A 15962-nucleotide genomic window follows, 5' to 3' on the forward strand; every position below is an offset into this window, starting at 1 on the left:
ATATTAGCTTATATATAGTTCTCTCCCTCTCCCTTTCTCTCCTCTCTCCTCCTCCCCCCCACAAGAGAGTGAGCACATAGAGAGAGTGAGAGATTACACTGGGAGAGTATCACTCTGGTCACTCTTGGTTCAAATCTCTGCCATATGGTCCAGGAGAACAGTTTATTCATCAAATTACTAAATCCCATTAGGATTTTGATTTGTGTTTTAGATACTGTAGATCTTGTGGAGAAAGGGGTATTTATTTTCTTAAGGCTATATGACATTATCAATGCATGTTAGTGAAATTCTTAATGAAATATAAAACAATCTGAATTCTTTGCATATTTTATTTTTCTTTTTTTTTTTGATTTCCAACTCACACACATCTGGCATATTTTACATCTTTGCAATAAAACATGGTTACAATAGCTTAAGGAATTTATATATCCAAAATATTTCACCATGGTCTCAAGATGAAATGGACTTATCTTCCAGATGTTCAGTATTCTCCCAATTCTAAGCTACAAAACTCAAATATTGCTTACAGACTGGTGATGAATAACTTAATCATTACTTTGATTCCTCATGATTTCAGAATCTTATAAATACAAACAACAGTGAAGAAGGAATCAGTGCTAAAACTTACTAATACAGGTGGGGAACAAATAAGTAATCACAGCAATAAATAATGATATGTTTCTGGTGCAAAGTGCCAATACAAAGAATCCATTATCTTGTTTTATCTTTTAAATAAATGACTGCAAGTGAGTGTAAATTCTGAGAAAATTACATTCCTGTTACATGCCTCATAGCCCTACTGACACAATATGTACATCTATGACAATAGTCACCAAATATACAAAGAAGAAACATGAAGTAAGGTGTATGTTCCCCTGGATGTATAACTTGATCAGTATAATTTATGGAAAATAATTTGATAGCCATTGTTTAATATCATAAAAGATGAAATGCCTTGGGCTAAGAATGTGGATTTAGATGAAGATTTCTCAAAAACTTAAAAAAAATTTCAATCATTACAATGAAATTTGACTTATTTTTAAAGAAATCAAGCTATTTGAAGAAATAAAGAGAAAAATGTGAATATCTGATCACCAAACTAAGCCATTGGGTTGACTCCAGAAGTATAGCACTCGACACAATATGACGGGGAGTCATTTAAGTACTAGGGAACTGAAAAAGCTGACTCCTGCTTATACAATGAAAACCAGAACCGTATCCTTAAGCCCCCGTTTTGCTTGGTCTTCAAATTAAGAAGGAAAGGATTTAATTTTCATTGTATAAGATGGCAAATAATGAATCGATATCCAAATGCTTTATGAAAACTTCACTTAGAAGGGATGAATTTAGGTTTAAAAGTGTGAACCATGTTTTTGTGAGAATGTCAAAAATTACTGATTGAGTCCAAATTCAACCCTTTAACACAAGCTGTGCCCTCGGACAAATCTCCAGTTTAATTTGTGTGAACACACCTGTTCCATCAAGACATTGGGTTTAAAGAACATGCAAGTTGTAACTCCACAATAAAATTAAGAAACGTTTTGTTCTTTATACAAGGTTTTACTTTTACAAAAGTATCCCTTTAAAGTTAAGATGCATCTGATGTACAAAGTATCAAACGTATTTTTTTTCTCAGCTTGAAAAAAGGCTGGAAATGGGATGTAGATTAGGTTCCTAGCATAAGCATTGTAACAACTGGACACAAGGTTCCTCAGAATTTTCAAAAGTCTCTTGTGACGGTCCTACAACCTTTTCTCAATAAACAACAATATATGAAATTAATTACCAAAACATCTCCTAATTCATATAATTTACATGATACAAGCTTGCTTGGTAGCAGCTGGTGTTTGGTTGTGAAAAAACACACAAAGTAAAATGGTTGCTTACTACAATGTACAGCTATTGCTGGGTGTAATGGAATGTACAACGGAGGCCAATGGAGACATGTTTTTCCACCAGAGATAAACGTCCTTCATTATAGCACTTGTGCTCTCAACTTTCATTAGATTTCAGTTCTCCATCCATCTTCAGTATCTGTTTTGATGCTCATAATGCCATCGATTAAAATCTATATTAAAAGCTACAATGCTACCAGAAGCCATGCCAGTTATCAGTGTCCTGGAAAAGCAGAGATATTTGTTAAGTGTTTGTTTGCATCAATATTCAGACACATTGGGGATCTGTCACTTTATACAGCGAAATCTCATTCATTCAGAATTCTACTAACTTAAAATATGCAATCATTTAGATGGGGTTAAGATACATAATATGATAGAGAAAAGGGAATAGCCTTCGCAGGCCAAGATTAAAAAAAAAATCCTTTGAGGTATTAAAGTTGAAGAAACTAGGGAATACAACACAGTTAGAGGAATCATCATGCTATAGCTGGAACTGACGTTAGAGATTAATCTAGTTTAGCTCCCTTTACGAGGATACCAAAGCCCACCCAGAGACCTGTCCAAATTCAGACCATTAGCTTGGACCCTTGCTGTCTCTCCTATTAGACAGTGATGTCCTTGAGAGCAGGAACTGTTTAAAAGTGCTTATTAGCACATAGTAGGCTTAATAAATGCTTATTGATTAACTAAAGGAGACTATTAACCTCTCTGTTCTAAGGTACAGGAAGCTTTGTCTTCTTCACAAAGAGGGGCTGAAAGAGTGCTAAAATACATGAGAATGAAGAAAGAGATATCTCTCCCCCCTCAATACTGTTCCCCAACTAGCATACAGCACAATACCATGCAAACCTCTGGTCTTCCCCCTACGTATAATACATACATGCACTCACATGCCCAACCTCTGAACCTAGGAGATGCTTATTAGTCTTGTTCTCCCTTATTCAACTAATCAATTTCTTATTTCAGCAATTTGCCATTCAGCAATTGCCATATTGCTTATATCTAAAAGCACAATAATTAGTATGGAATTACATGCCACATGAGGCCTGTTAAGAGTTTATTTCTTAGAAAAAGTAATGGATTTGGACTGAAGACCAGGCAATGAATCCTTTACTACTGTGATCTCTGAGGGCTTCTGTTTTCTCATGTTTAAAATGAGGTGTCTGGGCCTTATGATTTCTAGGGTCCTTTCTCAGTCTATGACCTGATCAATCTACAAGTTACAAAATCTAGCTGTGTTTTTTGGATCTCTAATATTCTATGTGAGAAATACAATTGAAAGTAAGAATAATCTAATTTTCAATGGAACAGTAATCACAAATAACTTGAAGAAAAGATTATATCCAATAACAGATAAAATCTAAGTATCCATTAAGTCTCTGCTGGTAATTTGATAGCAGAGTCTAGACATTTTATCCATACGTTTTTCTGGGTATAATAGTGGGCTGGAGACCAAGTCCCAAGATAAAACTAATCTTTGTTTTACTGTAAATTCATCTTTTACTTAACTTAAATACTGAGTAATGCTCATTTGAATCATTGAATTTAGGAAGCTACATTAGATTCTAAGGGGTGGTTATTAAAAAAAAAATTATCATGAACTTAATTAACTTTGTACAACCAAACTTATTCTAGTTAATACAATTTATACAATAACACATACATATCAACAAATTATCTATAGTACTTTAAATGTAAACAATAGGAGAAAAGGGAAACAAGTACAATAATGAGACTATTAGTTCTGGGGATTTCCCAGAACGAATTTCCTGTTTTTCTGCTTGACCTCATCGCTTCTATTTCTTTTGCTTTTTAGCAGTACTATTCCTATGGCTATTTTCTTACCATTTAAATTTCTCTTATTAAGGTACATCTTCATTCTCTTTGGATCCTGGTTCTCCCTCAGGGAATAAATTGCAGGAGAGCAAACTAACAGCAGTGTTATGGAACTTGCATTTTACCAGTTCATGTATGAAGGATCTTTTGCTACAATTCTTAAAAATTAGATTTCTTTTTTGCTGTAACTCACCTTTGATCATGGGACAAATCCATTGCCCTAATGCCAGCATCACAGCCAGGATAAATATAAAGCTGTTTAAAGTCACAAGCCTGCCATACTTCTACAACTCCATTGTCTCCTCCAGTGACAAGATTTTGTCCATCACTGCTCAGGAGGATGGCCTTCAAAAGAACAGAAAATCAAGCATTATTTTCTCAATAAACAATAATATATGAAACTTCTGACATTCTTAAAAATGATCAAAACTTATTACAGCAAAGAGCACAATGAAATTTTACTTTTCCCTTATATGTAATATACCTTATGTGTATGAAGTACTTTTATATTTCTAAAGTGCTTTCATAAGCATTTATTTTATGTGAAGTTAGGTGGACAATATTATTTCATTTTTGATGAAACAAGCAATGTTAAGAGACTTTCCCTATGTCTAGGAAAATTTGACTCTAAGTATTTTTACAAGATGTTCATTAAAGTTCCTCTTAATTAAAAGAGTTTATTAAAAACAACGGTTACAAAGTCATCAAATTTACTTTCACCTGAAAGTTAAAGGATTAATAAATACGTTATTTGCTGCTAAGACCCTATCTTTCAATGATAAATCCTATCATTAATCATGGACTTCCTAATGAATTGAATATATTTTCTTCTGAAGTTTTAGTGTAAAATTTTGAGATTTACCCTGGTTGAATCATTGATCTCCATTTGAGCTAAAAGTTTTCCATTAATGCTGAAATTACTGAACCGTCCTCGTTCATAGTATATGATACAGTGGCCTTCACTGGACACAGAAATCAATCTAGGAAATAAGCAGTTTTCTGGTCCCTCCAGTGCTCTCAGCAAATCTCCTGTGATTGTGTGGACAAGGCAAGGGCCTTCTGAAAAGGAAAAGACCAGCAATATTCAGATATCAATGGTAATATAACAAACTATATAGCTACTTGTACAGAATCTAAATACTACAGATATGCTCTGATTTATTATTATAAAAACATGAGAATAGTAGCATATTAACTAAAACGAAGTACTTAAATTATAAAAGTAGTTCACACCAGTTTGAAATGTTTTTGTATTTTAAACCTTTTTTTGGAATGTGAGTTCTGAGAAGGCGATCATGTTTTATCTTTCTTTATATCCCCAACATTCAACATGGTGCTTAATAAATGCTTGCTGATGATGTACAATGGGGAAGAGAAGATCAAGAAATCATATATACTTCTCACCACTCAAACATAAATATGCAAGCCTGATTCTAGCCACCCAACACCAAGATTTGATAGGGTAGAATTATGTTTTGATAATAAAAAAGTACCACACAGAATTTATTAAAAATACATTTTATACTAGTCTAGTCTAAATATTGGCACCAAGCAGTTAAAGAATTGATAGTGATTATAATTATTTATTGTGAGTATATATTAAATGGAAAAATACTCACCAAAAGAAAATTCTACATTTTGAAAGATTTAAAATAACTTCTAACCTTTAGCACCACTGATAACTAGTCCCAGTTCTGCACAGACTGATACACAGACAACTTCATGGTCATGCCCTGTAAGGACAGCTCGTGGAGCAGGATAATCACCTGTAAAAACCAGAAACATCAGAAATAAATGCTCAGAGATAAATCTGTGACTTTTGCAAAGATAAAAAATTTACATCTCCAGTAGTAAGGTGAAATGCACAATTCAGATAATAAACAAAGTATTCATGTGAAATATTTCAAATTGAAAAAAGGATGACAATTTTTCTTTATTATTGTAAACCTAATGTAGAGCTATAACTCAATTTATCATTATATCAACATGAGGAAAAGGAAGCATTATTATTGACATTTTCAAGCCCTTTAGTGAATGACTGTTTCAATGCTAAGTTTTGGAGTATAAAGAAGTAATTAAGAAAGAGACAATTAAACATTTGGTTCATGACCTACTAAAAGTTTATACCCAGAGAAAACAATGAACTGAACAAACTTGGAAAAAAATTATGTAGACAATGTGCAGCAGTGATCAACTGGTTATTAAACAGAACACTATGATTAGATATTTAATATTATGTTTGTGGACTAAATGAATGAGAAAATAAATGTGAGCCCCACAAAATGCTGCTGAATGGAACCAAAGTATAAGTGTCAAAGAGGCAGTTAGGAGATATGGTGAGTGCTAGGGGGATTACTGAACAGTTTGAATTAATGACTTGGTCTGAGGTAGCTAAGTAAGAAAATAATGTCAGACAATGAAGGGCTTTGGTTTAAAAAAAAAAAAAAAGAGTGTTGGGAGCACTGCTGAAAGAAGAAAGATCAGAAAGAAGTTTTGAAAAATCCAGGAATGTAATTTGAATCTAGACCCAGGAAGAACCTAGTTATATTGGAAGAGAGAAGGTAGATACAAACATTAATGTGTAGGCTCAAATTCTTTTTTTTTTTTTTTTTTATTATTATAGCTTTTTATTTACAAGATATATGCATGGATAATTTTACAGTATTGACAATTGCCAAACCTTTTATTCCAATTTTTCTCTTCCTTCCCCCCATCCCCTCCCCCAGATGGCAGGTTGACCAATACATGTTAAATATGCTAAAGTATAAATTAAATACAATATAAGTATACATGTCCTAACAGTTATTTTGCTGTACAAAAAGAATCAGACTTTGAAATAGTATACAATTAGTCTGTGAAGGAAATCAAAAATGCAGGTGGACAAAAATAGAGGGATTGGGAATTCTATGTAGTGGTTCATAGTCATCTCCCAGAGTTCTTTTGCTGGGTGTAGCTGGTTCAGTTCATTATTGCTCTATTGGAACTGATTTGGTTCACCTCATTGCTGGAGATGGCCACGTCCATCAGAATTGATCATCATATAGTATTGTTGTTGAAGTATATAATGATCTCCTAGCCCTGCTTGTTTCACTCAGCATCAGTTCGTGTAAGTCTCTCCAGGCCTCTCTGAAATCATTCTGTTGGTCATTTCTTACAGAACAATAATATTCCATAATATTCATATGCCACAACTTAGTCAGCCATTCTCCAATTGATGGGCATCCACTCAGTTTTCAGTTTCTGGCCACTACAAAGAGGGCTGCCACCAACATTCTTGCACATACAGGTCTTTTCCCCTTCTTTATGATCTCTTTGGGATATAAGCCCAGTAATAACACTGCTGGATCAAAGGGTATGCACGGTTTGATAACTTTTTGAGCATAGTTCCAAATTTAGGCTCAAATTCCTTATGAAAGCAAGTAAGATTGCCACACAGACTAGTGTATAACCATGTAGTATCATCAACAGGTGTGCGGAATTATTAGATGTGGGGATAGAGAAAATTAGGGGTGGTTCTAAATGTTATGTAGGGTTCTTGGATTTAGTAAACCACCAGCATTGAAGGGAACTTTTCCTATATTTCATTTTACTGACAGGGACAGATGTCACACACCCCAGAAAGCATTTTAAATCTTAAGAAGTATCCCATCACTGTCCCATCACAACTGATAGAGATAATTGGAGGCAAAAAGGTTATACAGGGAGGAAGCTACAGGTGATATCACTCTATGAAGAATAGAAACACCATCACTTTCCCTCCAGAATCACTCTTCCCATGTGAGGATCTTCATCTGTGATGAGATTATAAAGAGGGATTAAGGACTAATGGAGAGGCCCATCTCCAAATTTGATATTTTAGTATCTAAGGTATGAAGGAATACTGACATTGCAATTATACCATTATCCAGAATGAGAATAACTTTTTTTTTTTTAATGAGTGCTTAGAAAATGATGCCTCAGGGGCAGAGCCAACATGGCAGAGAGGACACACACTTCTTACTGAACTTCTCCTTGGACCCTCAACTAATTACCAAAATCAGCCTCTGAATTAGTTCTAGAATGGCAGGATTTATGAATATTGGGAATGCAGCAAATTAACAGCAGAAAATAATTTTGAGGATTGGCAGAAAAGGTCTATTTTGATTGGGCGCAGGGAGTTGGCCAGACATAGGACGTGCGCACTGAGCAAACCCAGGGCGGGGAGCAGTCTCTGCAGGATAGTGCAGACTCCCTGTGGTGGAAAATCTACAGGAAGGACTCTACCACAGTGTTGGCTACTCTGCCCCAGCTGCAAGCCAGTAGATCAGCTGAGAAGTTATAAAACATCCGACACAAACACAAAAGGTAAATAGCGAACCTCAAAATGCCAGAATCTCAGAGGACCTGGCCACACCTACCCAGAAATGAGAGTAACTCAGCATGATCCCAGCAGAGCCACTGTTGCTTTGCTAGTATCTGTGGAGGAAGCTTGGAAAACTTCTCTTGCCCTAAAAGCAGATTCCAATTTTTTTTTTTTAAATGAGTAAAAAGGCAAAGTGAACTTCAATTATAGATAGCTTCTATGGTGATTGAGAAGAACAGATTACAAACCCTGAGGAGACTAAAAGCATATTGTCTCCATATGAAGCCCCAAAGACTGATATAACCTGGTCCCCATCACATAAGGCTATCCTAGAAGAAATTAAAAAGGATCTCAAAAGAGAGCTAGAAGAAAAATGGGGAAAGGGAAGGAAAACTCTGCAAGAGGGTTTGGAAAAGGCATATAACTCATTAAAAGATAGATTTGATAAAGTGGAAAAAGAAAACTCCCTGAAAAACAGAATTTACAAAGTAGAAAAAGAAAATAACACCTTAAAAAACAGAATTTGTGAAATGGTAAAAAATTCCATATAACAAAACAATTCATTTAAAAACAATTGGACAAATACAAAGAGAAGTAAAAAAAAAAAATGAAGAAAATAATTCACTAAAAATCAGAATTGAACAAATGGAAATAATGAGTCAAGACATCAAGAATCAGTCAAGCAAAACCAAAAAAATGGAAAAAAAATTAGAAAAAAATGTAAAATACCTACTTGGGAAAACAACTGATCCGGAAAATAGATCTAGGAGAGACAATCTAAGGATTATTGGACTCCCTGAAAACCATGATGAAAAAAAGAGCCTAGACACTATTTTTCAGGAAATCATCAAAGAGAACTGACCTGATGTCATAGAATCAGAAGGTAAAATACCCATTGAAAGAATTGACCAAACACCTCCTGAAAGAGACCCCAAAATTAAAACTCCAAGGAATACTGTGGCTAAATTTCAGAACTATCACATCAAAGAAAAAATATTATAAGTATCCAGAAAAAAACAATTCAAATACCAAGGAGTCACAATAAGGATCACCCAGGATCTAGCAGCTTCCACTTTAAAGGATTGAAGGGCCTGGAATCTGATATTCCAAAAGGCAAAGGAACTTGGAATGCAGACAAAAATAAGTTATATCCTGCTAAACTGAGCATTTTCATTCAGGGAAGAAGATGGACATTCAATGAAACAGATGAATTCCATTTATTTCTGATGAAAAGACCAGAGGGAAACAAAATAGTTGACCTCCAAATATAGGACTCAAGAGAAGCATAAAAAGGTAAAAAGAACTCTTGATAACTGTATTTCTGTTATAGGTATATGTAGAGAGTCCATGTACAATTTAATTTTACTGTTATAATATTAAAAAAGGAACTAAAGATGAAAAGGGGAGAGTATCAGAAAAAAGAGGAAAAGTAGAGGTAAAAAGAGGGAAATTACATTTCACGAAGAGGCAAAGGAAACTTATTTGTATCTGAGGGAAAGAAGGGAGGGAGATGAATATTGTGTGAATCTTACTCTCATCAGATTTGGCTCAAAGAGAAAATATTAGACATAATTGGTTTACAGAAAAACTTCTCTCACCTTATTGAAAAGAGGGAGGGGAAAGGCAAAAAGGGAAGGGGCAGGCTAAATACAAGGGAAAACAGAAACAGTAGAGAAAAGGTTTAAGAAAGGGGAAAGGATTTTAAAGGGGGAAGGCTACTTGAGATAAGTAATGCTCATAAGTTAAATACTGGGGAGGAGGGAAAGGGGAAAAGGAAAAGGAAAAGAATAATGTGGGGATAATAAGATGGCAGGAAATACAGAATTAGTAGTTATAACTGTAAATGTGAATGGGATGAACTATCCCATAAAGCAGAAGTGGATAGCAGATTGGATTAAAAAACCAGAATCCCATAAGATATTGTTTACAAGAAACACATTTAAAGCAGAGTAATACATACAGAGTAAAGGTAAAAGGCTGGAGGAGAATCTATTATGCTTCAGGTGAAGTAAAAAAAAAAAAAAAGCAGGGGTAACCATCCTGATCTCAGATCAAGCAAAAGCAAAAATTTATCTAGTTAAAAGAGATAAAAAAGGAAACTATATTTTGCTAAAGGGCACCATAGATAATGAAGTAATATCAATACTAAATATATATGCACCAAATGGTATAACATGGACATTCCTAAAGGAGAAGTTGAGAGCTGCAAGAAGAAATAGACAGTAAAACTATAATAGTGGGAGATCTCAACCTTGCTTTCTCAGAACTAGATAAATAAAGCCACAAAATAAATAAGAAAGAAGTTAAAGAGGTAAATAGAATTCTTGAAAAGTTAGGTATGATAAATCTTTGGAGAAAACTGAATGGAGACAAAAAAGAGTACACTTTCTTCTTGGCAGTTCATAACTTATACAAAAATTGACCATGTATTAGGACAGTAGGACCTCAAAATCAAATGCAGAAAAGCAAAAATAGTAAATGGATTTTTTTCAGATCATTATGCAATAAAAATTACATTCTATGAAAAGCCAGGGGAAAATAGACCAAAAACTAATTGGAAATTAAACAATCTCATCCTAAAGAATGAATGATGAAACAGCAAATCATAGACACAATTAATAATTTCATCCAAGAGAATGACAAGAATGAGACAACATACCAAAATTTATGGGATACAGCCAAAACAGTAATAACAGGAAATTTTATATCTCTAGATGCTTACTTGCATAAAATAGAGAAAGAGAAGATCAATGAATTGGGCTTGCAACTAAAAAATCTAGAAAAAGAGTAAATTAAAAACCCGTAATCAAATATCAAACTTGAAATTCTAAAAATAAAAGGAGATTAATAAAACTGAAGCAAAAGAACTATCAAATTAATAAATAAAACTAGGAGTTAGTTTTATGAAAAAAACAACAAAATAGATAAATCTTTAGTAAATTTGATTAGAAAAAGGAAAGAGGAAAATCAAATTGTAAGTCTTAAAAATGAAAAGGAAGTACTTCCCACCAATGAAAAGGAAATTAGAGCAATAATTAGGAATTACTTTGTCCAACTTTATGCCAATAAAGTTGAGAACCTAAGTGGAGGAATACCTACTAAAATATAAATTGTCCAGGTTAATAGAGGAAAAAGTAAATTGCTTAAATAGTCCTATTTCAGAAAAAAAAGTAGAACAAGCTATTAATCAACTTCGTAAGAAAAAATCCCCCAGGACCCAGGTTTACATGTGAATTCTACCAAACATTTAAAGAACAATTAACTCCAATACTATATAAATGATTTGAAAAAAATAGGGAAGAAGGACTCCTACCAAATTCCTTTTATGATACAGACATGGTACTAACACCTAAACCAGGTAGGACGAAAACAGAGAAAGAAAATTATAGATTAATGTCCCTAATGAACATTGATGCAAAAATCTTAAATTAAATATTAGCAAAAAAGATTACAGAAAATCACCTCCAGGATAATACACCAGTGACCAAGTAGAATTTATACCAGGAATGCAGGGCTGGTTCAATATTAGGAAAACTATTGGCATAATTGATTACCAATAACCAAATTAACAAAAACTATATGATCATCTCAATAGATGCAGAAAAAGCATGTGATAAACTCCAACACCCATTCTTATTAAAAACAGTAGAAAATACAGGAATAAATGGACTCTTCCTTAAAATAGTAAGTAGAATCTATTTAAACAATAAGTATCATATGTAATGGGAATAAACTGGAACCATTCCCAATAAGATCAGGGGTTGTTAAGGACCATGCCTAGGTGAAGGGACAGGTCACTTCTCTGAGAGCCTCTACACCTGTGAATCATAAACTTTGAAGGAGTTGCAAAGCAGCCTTCGCAGATGTTCCTTGTGAATTGGGAATGAAATAAATGGGAGGGAAGAGGGGAGAGGTCAGACAGAGCAACTGCCTCTCAGTCTCCTTGTATCATCATCATCCTCTCACATGAAGAGATCCATTCTACAGCAGCCACTGGCAGGTGGCTCCTGTTATTGCAACAACCATCTTGTCTGAATTCCTCTTCTGCCAAAGCATTCCCTAATCCCAGGGTCTGAAGTGACAGCACTTTCTCAGGACCATTCCATTCAGAACATTCTCAAATTAAATCATAAATGGAAAGATGGTACTGCATAGCATAAAGGTGTCATTCATCTTGACAACTATAAGTCCCATTCATTTCAGATCCCTAGAGATGATCTCTAAGTGATACCAACTTTTGTACTAGACCTTGCTTCTTGCTCTACTTCTTTATAAGAACCAAACCTCCATTCTCAGATTTATTTATATGGAAGAAGAGGAGTGGAACCAAATGGTGAGAAGCTGTATTTCAATCACCACTACCTGATGGATGTGCAATGAGACATAGAGAAACTGGGTGTAGAAAGAACCCAAGGAACATCAGGATATAACCTTTAGAGAGAAAAGAAACATCTATATTTAGGCTGAGAAAGGACAGGAAAATCCTATTCCCAGAAGTAGAAGGAACATCAATGAGTCAATAACAAATGTTTATTAAGTGATTACTCTGTGCCAGGGTTCAGTGCTAAGTACTGGCCATACAAAGAAAAGAAAAGTTCTAATAGAATCTGTATTTGTACATCACTGACTTGGGGACTGAAACACTGGCATTAAAGTCAAAACTATAATGTAAACAAAAATACTTTGTATGAAATTATCTTTTGACATGATTAAGCCCCTATAAAGTCTATTGAAGTTACAACATATATGATACTGTAAATGTCCCTTCTCTCAGAAGCTTAAGCACTCTTGGAAAAAACAGAGTTGTAGACTACTTTTTATGCATTTATATTAAAAAAATATTCAATGGTCATGGAGAAAATGGGTTTGGGCATTAGAAGAAGTTTCATTAGAGAAGGTAGAAGGAAAAGAAAAATAAATAAGGCTTGCAAATGTTTAGTATTGAGTGATATGTTTGAGGGGCTGGCTAGTATTAAAAAGTAAAAGATGGGAGTCAAGAGAAAGTATAGACTAAAGTTTTCTAGTTTCAAAAAACAAAGGAATGAAAATACTTCTTTGAATGAGAATTAGAAGAGGAAGGTACTTAGGACAATCTAGATACTTGAACATTAATTCTTTTCCATTTGAAAAGGACAAATTTTCTTCCCTCAAAAATGTTTCTGCTATAATTTAAAAACCATTTATATTATGAATGTCTTGTGAATTTTATTTTAAGGACTTTAAGTAAAACTCTGTACTTTAAAAATTTATCTTACTTTAGGATGTCAATGAATATTGAGTTTTGTTTTTCAATTATAAGTGTTTTTTCAAGTATCCAAACTTAAAGCAATGTTAACCTGCATCTTTTGTGACTATCTTCTTGGAAGCTACAGTATATAATGAGAAATGTCAAGTCTCAAGATCAATAAGATTTCAGACTCCAGGGATACAACAGGAATAGCATTGATCCTCTTAAAGAATACCAGTCAGAGGCAGAATGTAATATATTGCAGAGAGTGGCTCAAGAGGATAAACGGCCAAGTCCAACATACCTGCCTGACAAAAAATTCAAGCAGCTTTTCATAGAAGCTGCCTTCTTTTCCCTTCCTTTTTTCATGTAGGAGACCAATTAAAGTGTGCAAATTAATTTTTATCACTTCCAAATTAGTTTCTGATTTTGTATAAAGTCTGTTTCAGATGAAAGCATCTGTCCCTCACTTTTCTTCAATTCTATCATCTACTCAGGTATGTAGTCCAAGGCTCCAAGATAATTTTCTGTGTTCAAAATCACAGATTTTAAAGAGTGACACTTAATAAAGAGATCATAAAATATATAACAAAACAGTTACAATCAAAGTATAGAGTATTTGAGATAATCTTTGGCTGTTATTTTTATGATCAGAAACTATTCCATATGCATTATTTTGTTTTTAAATTATTTTGATGAGTCAAATATGGTAAGTTCTTAAAAATCAGTTAAAGAAAGATTAGCAGAACTGGTAATGATAATTTAAAAGTCTCTGAGTTGAGATGCCTGAATTATTCACCAGAGGATTTAAGATATAATGGCAGACTGTTTCTCCACCTACAAGATAGATATACTAAAATAACTTTTTCTTCTAAGATATAAGAAGGACTATCAATCTTTTAAAAATACATAGAATAAAGGAATGCAAACATAAAACCATACCACTTAAGCTTTCTTTTTAGAAATCTTCTGGTTTGTGCACATGGGGCTAAGGAATAAATAATATAATTTTACAATGATAATGAAAGAAAATACCACAAAGGGGAATATGCAAGGAAGGAAATAAACATTTGTATGGGGCTTATAATATGCCAAACTCCATGCTAAGTATTTTATAAATATTATTTCATTTGATTTTTCACAACAACTCTTTGAGGTAGATGCTATTCTTTTTTTTATTGTTGTTGTTAAGTTAATTGGGGTTAAATGACTTGCCAGTGTCACACAGCTAGGAAGTGTTAAGTGTCTGAGGTCATATTTGAACTCAGGTCCTCCTGATTTCAGGGCTGTTACTCTATCCACTGCGCCACCTAGCTGCCCCAGTAGATGCTTTCTTAACTTTATTTTGCAGTGGAAGAAACTGAGGCAGACAGAGGTTAAGTGACTTGTTCAGAGTTACACAGCTAAGAGAATTAAGGTCTCCTGACTCCTGGCCCAAGTGCTTTAGTCATTGCAACACCCTGCTGCCTAAGAGTTTGCCTACTTGGCACAGGATAAAATGTTTAGTTCCTATAATAAGACTTCAAATTAGGCCAACTAATGGAAATCAGAAGTAGCCTAATAGATCCTGTTAAAATGAAAGATATTAATGTAGGTATAATTAGGTTTTTCTCTCCTTTTCATAATAATTTGTCATGCTCAAATCTCTGACTTGTTAATCTGACAAACAGGGTGTAAGTTTTAAATCTACCCAGAAGTCCTCGAAGTGTTAATATGGTTAAGGGGGAAAGTAAATTTGCCCAGAGTTTTGCCTTAATATTTTTCAGTAAAGGGAAAAAATATCTTAAAAAAACTAAAATTGTAAGCTTTTTGTGTACAGTAACTGTGTTTATGCTAAGACGCTTGACTAGATCATTGTAAATGCAATAAATTTATTTACACTGTGATTTTATAAAAAAAATTTTTTTTGCTTGATGTTTTACTGACATAGACATTGTATACAGCTGATTTGGTCCTTTGTGTATTTGAATTTATAATCACAGAATCTTAGAACTATAGAGCTAAGACTGCAAGGAACCTCAGAAGCCATCTAGTTCATTTTTATAGATAAGTAAACTGAAGCCCTAGGAAGTTAATATCTTGCCCATGACCACACAAGCAGTAATTCTCAGGGATGAGATTTGAAGCCATGTCCTCTGATTCTAAAGTCAGTCATTTTTCATTGTACTAATGAATTGTACTAATTGTACTAATTAATGTACACTGCTTTCCAAGGAGGTGATCCAGTGTCTCATTTTCTTACCTTGACTTTTCCATCTGGGCAGAGGGAAAGCCATTTAAATTTCTTTGTTTTAAACTTTTTCTCTCTAAAAATTGTTAATTACAGGACTTTGCTAGTCCAGGTAGAAATGCAGGTTAGAGGAGGCAATGGGAATGAGAAGTGGAGGGAGCATTTTCAGAGAAGGAGGAGAGATAAATCTAACACTGAGATGCTTGCTAGAATGCTATCTCTGCCTAAGAATTCATACCTAGAGAAAAGAGAGAATTACAGATCTTGTGACAACTTTTCATGGCAGAGCATTATATTAGAAAACCCATCTAAACAATGAAACAGTGATAGATAAGAGAGGCAAATTGAAGAGTTAAAACACTTGAACAACTAACATCTCAATTTAACCCATATTTTAGTTTGATTTGATTATTCTAATGGCTAAAATGG

At 33.9% G+C, this 15962-nt stretch overlaps 1 protein-coding gene across 8 annotated transcripts in view; it reads right to left on the bottom strand.

Moving 5' to 3' along the window:
- Positions 1-311: 311 nt before the first annotated feature.
- Positions 312-15962, bottom strand: part of NBEA (neurobeachin) — a 727838-nt gene continuing 712187 nt past the window's right edge. For all 8 annotated transcript variants that reach the window (XM_031960710.1, XM_031960705.1, XM_031960707.1 and 5 more), the window contains 4 exons: positions 5399-5500; positions 4597-4793; positions 3928-4079; positions 312-2118 (listed from right to left, as the gene is read on the bottom strand). In XM_031960710.1, coding sequence (XP_031816570.1) covers positions 2028-2118; positions 3928-4079; positions 4597-4793; positions 5399-5500 — 542 coding nt within the window. In that variant the 3' untranslated portion in view covers positions 312-2027. The remainder of the gene's footprint in view (positions 2119-3927; positions 4080-4596; positions 4794-5398; positions 5501-15962) is intronic.

Source organism: Sarcophilus harrisii, chromosome 3 (genome assembly GCF_902635505.1).
Source record: "Sarcophilus harrisii chromosome 3, mSarHar1.11, whole genome shotgun sequence".
Classification (NCBI taxonomy): Eukaryota; Metazoa; Chordata; class Mammalia; order Dasyuromorphia; family Dasyuridae; genus Sarcophilus; species Sarcophilus harrisii.